Source organism: Paracoccidioides lutzii (assembly GCF_000150705.2).
Source record: "Paracoccidioides lutzii Pb01 unplaced genomic scaffold supercont2.21, whole genome shotgun sequence".
NCBI classification, from domain to species: Eukaryota; Fungi; Ascomycota; class Eurotiomycetes; order Onygenales; family Ajellomycetaceae; genus Paracoccidioides; species Paracoccidioides lutzii.
In genome coordinates this window covers 361970-372910 of record NW_015440967.1, presented here as the reverse complement: position 1 = coordinate 372910, position 10941 = coordinate 361970, and the positions used below count along the sequence as shown (strand labels likewise).

Sequence of the window (10941 nt, the reverse complement as noted above, 5' to 3'; positions counted from 1 at the left end):
GGTATGGGTAGATGTGTATTTGGTGGGTTTCACTTGTGCCGGGCAGGCAATTGGGATATATGCAGGGGTGTAAAACGGGCCCGTTGATATCGGAAAAGTCTAACAGAATATTGAAGGTGGCTGGAAATCAATATGTGACTTCTTCGTATTCCAGCTGGTTTCACTGCTGAATGACATCATACGCGTTGATCTTCTAAGACCAAGAAGGGCGTCAAAGTAAATCTTACCCGTAGGAACAGTTCCCTCCAAGCTGTGCGGTTGCCTGACATCCCTGGACTGGTAGTGACTCACACGTCCCTTAGATGATGCTCGGTGACAGAAATAGGAGTCGTGTGAGAGAATAGGGGCCAAGGGGCAATACGCCTTTTTAAGACTTGGCCTGTTGGGGCTTTTTGAAATAATACTCTCTTATGAACGACATTTTCAGGTTCAGCTGCATATCTAATTTTAACCGTTAGGAAAGGTTTGTGGTTTAATCGTCTAAATCCCCAGGTATGGCAGAAGTCCCCAAGAAAAAAGAATACTAAATGGGACAGACAAGCAGATTGCAACATTAAGAAGTAGCAAAATAACGACAACTCCTCTAACGCACAATGAAAACATGGATATAAATAGAAATACGAGAAACAGCCAAAGGGTAATAATTCCCCGGCATAGAGTGCACTCTGCGCCCTCCGTGAAGTATGTATGGTAAAAAGAGAGTACCATAAAGAGAAAATTAGTCAACATGGATATTACGGGACACCAAGAGATACGTATAATCAACAATTCCACGCCTCTGCTGGCCAAAGCTGAAGAGCAAAAGCGGCCGAAGAATTGCGGGGAGGGGAAAGAAACAAATCTGTTCAAGTCATCAACAAAAACACCAACCCTAGGTCGTCTCACTCACACCACCACCATCCTGCCTCTCATCTTCATCTCGATATGGCTCCTCACCCGAACCACTCTCACTCTCCCCATCGCTCAATAGCTCCTCATCACTCCCCCCCGCAAACGCATCATACAACTCTCCGCCCTTCCTTCGCTGCTTCCGCCCAGTTCTAGCGCCAGCAACATGCCCGCCCGTACTAAGCGGAGCCGTTTCGTCGCTCTCATCGTCAATCATCTCAAACTCGTAGTCATCGTGTAGATTGCTGCGGATGCGCTTCCGCCGCTGGATGAGGAAGTATGTACCCAGCGTGGAACAGAAGATGAGAATAAGCGTGAGGGAGCCGTAGATCCAGACCTGCGTACGCTTGGAGACGCCGAAGGTGGGGAAGAAGGAGGGGAGGAAACTGTCGGATGTTGAAGTGGGTGTTGGTTGTGATGATGCTGATGGTTGAGAAGGGCTTTGTGTTCCAGTGGGTTTAGTGTTGACGGGGCGATCGATGTGGTCTGTTGGGACGACGGAGGCGGTGGGCTTCGAAGAGGTTGCGCTGGAGATAATCGTTGTGGTGGCTACGGGTGCAAGTTCGGTGTTGTGATCGTGGTCATGTTCGTCTGGTAGAGGATGGAGGCCTTGGATATCTGCGTCGATGGCTTCGCCCCACAGGCTGAGTTGCCAGTCGATGAACACACCCTTGAAATCATTGACGATTGTGTCCTTGACGATGACGGTCCATTTGCCGATGCCGGATTCACCCCTGAGTTTTGTTGACTGTCGTTAGATTTTCATGTTCAATGCTTCTGGTTTGGGGTTGGATAGCAGGAGTGGGGGGGCTTTTGTTGGCACTTACCAATGAACGAGCGACATAAAAGTCCAATCAACGTAGCCAGCGCGGAGGTCATCCAATTTCCTCGTCGTACTTAGATAGCTGACGGCTCCAGTGGGACTGCGGAGTTCCACACTTAAATCACCACGGCGCGTGTGGTTGATATTCATCGTAAGCGTAACATGTTCAAGTCGCTCAACGTTATTCCTCACCAACAGCTCCTTAGTGACTTCAAAGCTACTAGCAAGTCCCTTGTCTCCCTGCGGGATATCGGCATAAACTTGCAACCACGGGGAGTGTAGCCAAGCTTGTGGTTTGACCAATTTCCACGTCATGGCTAGATGGACAGCAGAATAAGCGTCTACTTTCCCGTATCCGTAATCGTGACTGAATTTCTTCCCAGTAGCAGTATCCTGCCAATAGCTTTCATTTAAATTGACGGGGATCGCCGTCTCCAATAGAATATATTGCACGTCACGCCAGGTCAGCTCCGGGCGGACGCTCAGCGCAAGTGCCACAACCCCAACGACCAACGGTCCAGCTGCAGACGTACCACCATGTTTCGTAGTGCAAGTATTCACACCAACGTCGGTGGTGTGTATAGCATTCCCCCCTCCGCTGCTATACGTCACCACGAGTTGCGCAGAGCACGGCTCAGAATAATATGGGTGCTTGTCATTGTGATCAATTGCACCCACAGTGACACTGTAAATGCTGTTCGTGTAGCCATCAAAGTTGCAGTTATCTTCATGTAGAGCGCCGTTGCCGGCGGCGAAAACATACACGGAGCCTTTCCCACCGCGTCCCTTTTGTATTCCATTGACAATAGCCCGTTGGACGAGAATACCAGGCGCATCCATGGTGGTGCCATCATCTACAGGCCCCCAGGAACAGGAGTAGACCTGATTATCTTGGTATTTGTAGTTGATCGAAGCGGCCTCATCCTCGTCCGACACGGGTTTGGACAGGATACGTATTCCAGCAACCTTGCTGTCGTAGGCGACGCCAACGCCGCAAACATCGTTGCGGACACCAGCGACTTCTCCGGCGCATCGAGTACCATGCTTATCGTCATATAATCGGGGTCTGGGCTCGTCCACATCGTCGTTGTAATCATAAGACCCTTCTGCGAAGTAGTTATTTTTAAGATCATTGCTGTACATGTCCAATCCATCATCCACAATGGCAGAAATTGCCCCATTTCCAGTTATGCCCTCCATCCACAGACCAGTGACATTGAGGTCATGACCTGGTTGTTTGACGTTAAACAGGTGCCACTGTTGTGTGAATATCGGATCGTTGATTTCCAACTCGGATACAATCTCATTCAATTTTCGCGTAGCGTTATAGTCGCGGTCCTGATCGTCTTGCGGCTTCGATTGGCGTACCTTCGCTTGGGGCGGTGGGGGAAGTGGAGGCGCTCGTTTGCTCATGGGTGGTCTCAGGGTCAGCTTCTGCGACCATAGGATGCCGTCTAGGGCATCCCCTACGGCTAGGTCTTCGACGTTCGGCAAACTCCGCCTCCTCCGCCTCCTTCGCCTCCTTTGCCTCAGATCTTCTAGTGTTCGATCAACAGATACCCCTAGCTCCTTTGATATGGAAAATGTATGGTGGTCTGCTAATTCACCGACTTGTCCTTCATATTGTGCTCCTAACATCTGTGCAACCTGAACGGGAGATACGGAGGGATCGAGATGGATGGCGAAGTAATCGTAGGCATCGTGGTTACGGAGGGATACGGATGCGCGTGCTGGGTTGACCAAAAATAAGGCTACAGCAACCGCAACACTCAGAAGTTTCATGTTGCCTCCGTTCTTGCTGTCGTTTTCGAGTATGAGGTGGAGGAGAAATGATGTCAGACAACACCGGCCAACCACCTGTCGTCGAGAAGATATAACGGACGCGAAATGTTGTTTGCCATGAACGACTATTGCATATCCGATTCCAGACGTCTGAGACAATGTTAAACGACCTGTTATACATATGGTGCCAGGAAGACGGGGGAGCGCGCGTTGTCCGAGGAGAATGAAACAAAAGGTGGATGATCTACCTGGCTACGTACTTGATCTGTCGGGCGTTCCGCAGCGATGAGAAAGAGTTACGACTGATTTATCAGAGTCGCCCAAGACCTCTCTGTCATGAAGCTCGAGGTCGTAGCGGGTGAGCGGTGTTTATTTAGGATAAGCCGACTATGGCGAAAGGAACAGGACGAGGAGAAAGTTGAGGAAAATGAAGAGGTGTATGGAGAACCAACCGCCGAAAACAATATTTCAGGCCGTGGCTGTGGCGTTTTGGGGGTGTTATCCTCTAGAGCCAGGGGGCAAACTTTGCCGAATTCTGAGGCATTTTAGATCTTCGCCAATCATATGTAGTATATTCTCTTCTTCTTCTTCTTCTTCTTCTTCCCCCTATTTTTTTTTTTTTTTTTTTTTTTTTTTTTTTTTTTTTTTTCCCTTCTTTGGTTTTTCTTCTCACAATACTTTAGGCTTTGGTTGTGGAAATATCATTACATACTAAACAGGCCGTCAGTGAATGCCTCCAGATCCGACCTGTGGAACAGAGTGTCTAAGAAAATTGCCGGGCTACGACATGCCTATACGGGATCCGCATATGTTGCTAACCACCGCTTCATTCAACAGTTAAGCTGGAAGCCTAGGCAACTTGACAGATTTTCTTCCTGAGGATATGTGCCTCCAAATCCAACCTACCATGCTTGTATGCACCCACAACCGCCAACCATGGTACCAGTTGTGAAGTCAATCCGGACATCAAGATCTATAGATCAGGATTAGGTGTTTGGTTGTAAATACTAGTTACCTTGGAATCTAATACCCCTTAAAGAACATAAAATAATCCTGGACAAAGGATGTCCCTATCAATTCTTCCTCATATTTCTTCAACCCTCCCATATTAGTTAATATAGAAGCCTCTACAATCGCCCAAACCCATCACACATAATTTTGACGTCATGAAGTTTTTTTTTTTTTTGGGTCAAAGATCTTCCTGAATTGCCGAGCCCCGTCCGGATGATATTGTCATCAATGCACGAGAGTCTGCTGCTCATCGATGAGTGATGTTAGTGATGCTGTTGAAATCGTGCGTCTATCTCTTTGAGAGATTGACAATAGATCTCTGAGTGTCTCACCCAGCGGGCCATGTAAGCCATTGTTGGTTCACCCATGGCCGTTCGAGCGTCGTTAAGGCGTCCAAATACCCGACGACTCGGAGATTTTGTTGAAGCTGATATATCAAGATCAACGAGACTCTTCAGATGGTATAAACACTCGGGAATGGTGCAATAACTAGCTATTAATTATTTCGCCTACGATGTCATGCAACCGACTTCCGGGGATTCCTGTAAGGACTCCATTGGGGCGTTTGCTGACGCTACGGCGTCATTGGCCTTGCCAGCCACCCCAGAGAGCGGTCCCTGTTTGCGGCACGCAAGCCAAAGAAAAGAAGTTAAATGCAAATGGCTGGGCGAAATAGATTATTGAATTTTCTTAAATATCTCCGGGAGCCCTTTGCCAGCTCTGTCAATATAGCTCATAACTCTCATAACTGCCTGGTTCTCCGGACGGACTGACAATCCCCGCAGCCTTTTAGAAGATTTTCATTTTTCTTCTCTTCCGGAGCTATCTACTTCTCTTCCATTCTTTTCCCTGTCATTCTGGCTTCTGTTTTGTATCATCCTCGCCCGTTGTTCTGGGCGAAGTGAATCAGCATTCACATTTCAGCTTTCCTGACTGGAGCGAATTGTCTGGCACCAACTGGTCAGTTCCACCAGCCAACGCTTCCGTCATAGGAGCTGATTGCGTTGCTTCTGCTTCGACTCTGCTGATTCACCACCCACCCAGCCTCCTCCGACGCTACAATTTTTTTTTTTTTTTTTCTTTCTTTCTTTCTTTGTAAATGTTTCTGATGAATTTCCCCGTCGTTTATCGTCGCCTGAGCATGCTTCTCATGTCTACTCCTCTATCCTCCTCCCTACTCTAAATACCCTAGGTGCCCTGTCGGATTATAGCGGACATACTGTGCAACATCTTAGAGAAATGCACAGTTGCAGCTTTCCCTCATAACTGCATTAGCCCCAGTGCTAGATATATTCTGAACGCAATCTACTCAGGCTTAGTGCAGAGACCAATTGGATGCGTTCAGTCTGCACAGAGTTGAATGCTCTGGTGGGGGTTTGAGTAGACAGAAATGGCGACGATTTCATCCTCCCGCAGGCAGTCTGTGCCAGTGTCAAAGCAAACTTATTATTCCAACCAGCAGCAGCCCATCAACGGTGTGGAGGACAATGCTCCATTAACAAATAGACGACACTCCGCCAAACGGGCTACCTCCCTCAGCTATTCCAACCACTCTCCTGTCCTTCCTGCAGCCTCAGAGGCTTCCCGTGGGCCTTCCGCTTCGTACAAACTCCCTTATGGTGGCGTAGGGCCGTCGCGTCGGTTTGGGGACGAGCCGAAGCCTTTCTCTGTGCGGGCCAGAGAATTACCAGCAGAAACGGCTCTGGATGGGTTAGATAGACTTTCTCCTGCAAATAGCGCCCCCCGGGTGGACTCCCAAAGGCAGTTGCATGAAGTCGGGTCTTCGAACAGGTTATCTCCCCAGATAGACATGCAAAATGTGACTATCCGCAAGCCGAGAAACCCCAATCGGGCAAGCTTACCTCCTCTTGATCCCGTCCCACCACCCCAATCCGATTCGCCAGTGTCACCTGGTGCAAGAAGAGTTTCGGAAAGCCAAAAAAAGCTTTCAAAACCACGACGTGATTGGGCTCCGGAAAAGTCTCCTCTACAAAAGCTAGAATTCACCCTGAAAGATATCAGCAAGGAAGAGAAACGTGCCAGGGTGGAAGAAGCTGAGATGCTCTTGAGAGAAGCAAAAGCCGGTCGTCGAAGTCGTCAGATGAGCCGTGATATCACCCCGACGTCGCAGCCTAGCGCAACTCGCGGACCGAAAACTGGTGCAGAACCCTCAAGTGTTCTCGACGAAGCAGGTTTGGTCCGGAGTCTGAGCAACAAGCAACGTGATAGATTGCGGCATAGTGCCGTCATAGAATCAACAGAGGCTGATGCTAAACGTTTCTCGAAAGATGGCCGTGGGGGATTCGAGTACGAAGAGCAAATACCTAACGATATTCGACAACCACCAGCCCAGGAAGAGCCAGTTCTGAGTGAACAAATTGATGCTCCAAGGAACATGGGGCGGCAACGGGGTTGGGAACTCAGTGACACAACAACGCAGACCGCTGATCAAAGAACGAACGATGCGGCAACCTTACAGAAAGCTCACGCGCCGTACAATCGCATCCCCGATGATCTGGAAGATTCGAACCCCCATGCACAAAATAAAGAGCTTGGTCGGCCTGCCAACTTAGAAGATGTACAATGCTCCAATAGCCGGAAGCTACAAAAGCCATTACCAAAGATTCTTAACTCTCAATTTCTGGCAGACCATCGCGAGAGACAGAAAACATTCCCACTTCCCGTCTCGTCAGATTCGGTGGCCCACGATGCTCGACAACCTACTAATCGTAACAATGCGTCAACTAGCAAGAACACACTGGAAAATCCACCCGTGGGACTTGGACTGAGCAATACTACACCTCCTCAAGCCACCTTATCTGGAACTCCGCAGCAGACCAGAAATAGCAAGGCAAAACAACACAGTGTATCCTTTGCTGTACCTCCTCCAACACCACCCCCTCTGTCAGAGTGGAAAACTGCGGCTATAGGGAGATTGCGTTCAGCTGACTTTGACCTTCGCGAACTTCGAAATGCTGAGCTTGACAAAGCGTGGTGGGAAGGTGGTGGATCGGCAAGGAAAAGTAGGAGCAATGGAGTTGCTTATGAGCAACATCCGCCATCGAAAACGAAACCCAAAAGTAAGTTCTGAATGCCCTTTTGTTTCCATCGCATAGTGTGTATGGCATGTTGAGGATAATTATTTCGCCACAGCATTTTAAGTGGCTTCTAGGAAGGCTAATCATGCTTTTCATTTTTAGATAATACACCATTTAATCCGCCATTATATCTCGAATGTGGGCCTCTCCTCAGATATACAGGTATGAAATGGGAACAGAAGGATGGGCTGCATGGCCCTATTGAGCAAGCAATATGGAGAGGGAGCATTATGATAGTCACCAAGGATTCTGCGTCGTCTTATCAGGAACCTCCAACACTCCGCTTGTTCTCCCAGCCAATGGATCTACTTCCACCCCCACCAACTGAAATCAACAACGAGACCGGCGAACTTGCCCCAGAGTATGTGGATCCAATCTCTGGCCTCACCAAACTTGGACGAAACGGCAAGTTACTCTATGTCAAGCCCGTCGATCATCTTGAGGAAGGCAGGGACCTCTCCTTTATCGACAACGACGACGGGCTCTTCGAAACTTCTCCCAGCCCTCTAGAGTACAGCGCAAGCAACCAAGTTTCTCCACCGACCACTCGCATTAGAGAGAAAGATGGGGAATCTGTCGGTAAATACAGAGAAGTTAAAGGAGTCCGCCTCTATACGGATTCAGCAAGGGACGTAACTTTTTGGCGATTCAGTCTTGAGATTGAGTTGGGCGATAGACAACAGAGAATTGCCTATCGAATCAACCAGGGTTCTGCGATTGGTTTCTGGGTCCCCGCCAAGGGCCAGTCGATGAACATTATGTTCCACAGTGGGAACGGGTTCAGTGGATCTGCGGATCGTGACAAGTTCAGTGGCCCTGATCCTCTATGGCGGGATGTTCTGAATACTCACCAAACGCGCCCGTTCCATGTTATGGTGGGAGGAGGAGACCAGATATTCAACGACACAGCCATTTTCGACACAGAGCATTTCCGGTGCTGGATGGAGCTGAGAATCCCCTATCAAGAGCGACATCATCCCTTCAACCTAGACATTAAATCCGAGTTGGAGAATTTCTATCTCCAGCAGTACCTGAAATGGTTCTCCCATGGCCTGTTCAGCATGGCCAATTCTCAAATACCCATGGTTAACATGTGGAATGACCATGATATTATTCCCGGCTATGGCTCTTATCTGCACCAACTCATGAGAACGCCGGTAATGTCTGGGATTGGTAATCTGGCGTTCAAATATTATATGCTCTTTCAGCATCAGAGCGTTCCCGAAGAGACGGACTTGGACGAACCAAGCTGGTTACTCGGAGCTAATCGTGGTACCTATATCAGTCAACGGAGTAGGAGTGTTTTTATGAAAATGGGCAAACGTGTAGCATTTTTGGCAGTTGATTGTCAAACTGAGCGAACGGTAGGAGAAAAACCCTTCCCACACTGTTGTTGCTGGTAATATCGCGAATTTACACCTCCTATTTCTTACTGATATCGATATATATAGAGAGATGATGTACTTAACGATGATTCGTCTGACCTGATCTTCAACCGTTGTCATGACGAAATTGTCAAGGGAGAAACAAAGCATTTGATTGTGCTTTTAAGCGTGCCTATTGCTTATCCAAGATTTGTATGTAGATTCCTTTTGAACAGCCTTTGGTAATAATTGAGCTACTGCTAACAAACTTCTAGGTGTGGCTTGAAAATGTTCTGAGCAGCCGGGCAAGCTATCCTGTAAAAGCACTTGGGCGGGCAGGCTTGTTTGGAATTTTGAGAGAAAAGTTTGACGTGAGCATGGAAACGATTGATAGCCAATGGGCCTCTAAAGCACATAAGCTCGAGCGCCACTGGCTCATCGAAGACTTGCAGGAACTCGCCGCAGAGAAATCTGTCAGAATAACTATACTAGGGTATGCTGATATGTCCATCAAACTTGATTGCTACATATGCCAGGCTAACGATCCATCGCAGAGGCGATGCCCGGGTTGCAGCAATCGGACAATTCTACTCTAACCCAAAGTTACAGATCGCCAAAGATAATGACTACAGATACATGCCTAATGTGATATCATCATCAATCGTCAATGTCCCTGCGTCGGAAATGATGGCAGATGCGCTCGACAAACGGAATAAACTCCATTTCTTTGATACGAAAACTGTCGAGGACATGCGAGCAATTTTTACTCATGACGTTGACGGGAAGCCACGAAATAACAAACGTCTTCTTCCTAGACGGAACTGGTGCTCTATTCTGGAATATGCTCCTGGTGAGAGTCTCCGAACAAATAGCTACATTGTAGTTAATCCTTCATGTGCTAAACAAGATGTTCCAGGCTCAACTCCGCCTCCGACGCCCACGGAATCGGATCCTCCCAGTCCAGCACAACATCCCACAAGAAAACTGATGAGATCCTTATCAATGTCTAGGGGCGATGGCAGACCCACAAACCTGCTGCGAAGGTTTTCTCAGAGTGGCCCAAAACCACCTACTAGAAGCAATTCGCTGCGCCTATCGGAAAAACGCCGCATGAGTTACGATGGGCTGCCCACGCCCACTTCACACGCACCGGCTAACTACTTCCCACCCCAACCCCAGAGACCGGTGACAGCTGGAAACCAACCACCAGCCAACGATCCATCGCTACCACCAAGCCCAGGTAATGTCCTCCGCCGCCGCACCGATCTAAGTGCCAAAGAAATAAGGCGGGAAGCAAAAGCAGGATCCCTCGCCCTACAAAACTTCATCAATCTCGACGGAGGTCTTGATATCACCTTGAACTGCGAAACGAACCCGCAGGACCCATCGGGCATTACGAATCCATACAGAATCCTCGTGCCTGCATTATGGTTTGATGGTGTCTTTGAGCGGAGCGAACCGCGGGAGAAGAATCGTTGGTGGAAGATTGGTGCGAGGAGGAGGAAGCAGCAGCAGCAGCAGCCGCAGGAGGAAGCGGTCCAGTCATCATCCGAGATGGGCCTAGGGCAGGAACACGAAATGAAACGAGGAGTCGAACATACTCAGGCTGGAGGTACGTTTAAAGGGCGATATGACGAAGGGGAGGTTGCGCGAAGTCCAAGTGATGATGAATATGATGAATACGATGATGATGTTGGCTTGCCTCCGCTGCCAGCCCCTCCGCCTCAGGGGCATGGACATGGATATGGTGGGGTGGACGCGTATAAACCGAAGAAGAAGTGGCTTGGGATCATTTAAGCATGTCATCCATAGGAATTTCGTTCCTCCTTTTTCTTCGATGTCTTTTGTTCGAAATTATTTGCTTTTCATGTTCGGCTGGCTTTTTTTTTTTTTTTTTTTGACATGATTGCATGTCTGCTTGCTTTTTCTTATTACCTTTCTTCGCATTTGTGCTTTTGTGTAACTTGCTGGATAC

At 48.5% G+C, this 10941-nt stretch overlaps 2 protein-coding genes across 2 annotated transcripts; one reads left to right on the top strand and one right to left on the bottom strand.

Moving 5' to 3' along the window:
* Window positions 1–871: 871 nt before the first annotated feature.
* On the bottom strand, window positions 872–4431 carry PAAG_07022 (kexin; the record flags this gene model as incomplete). The annotated part of the gene is made up of 5 exons (XM_002791065.2): window positions 872–1622; window positions 1716–3643; window positions 3946–4028; window positions 4206–4240; window positions 4400–4431. The coding sequence occupies 5 exons, from the start codon at window positions 4429–4431 to the stop codon at window positions 872–874; spliced, it is 2829 nt and encodes a 942-aa protein (XP_002791111.2).
* A 1463-nt stretch (window positions 4432–5894) lies between these two features.
* On the top strand, window positions 5895–10763 carry PAAG_07021 (hypothetical protein; the record flags this gene model as incomplete). The annotated part of the gene is made up of 6 exons (XM_015846097.1): window positions 5895–7584; window positions 7705–8966; window positions 9054–9179; window positions 9242–9459; window positions 9521–9816; window positions 9883–10763. 6 exons carry the CDS (start codon window positions 5895–5897, stop codon window positions 10761–10763), a joined length of 4473 nt encoding a protein of 1490 aa, XP_015700532.1.
* Between the last annotated feature and the right edge of the window lie 178 nt (window positions 10764–10941).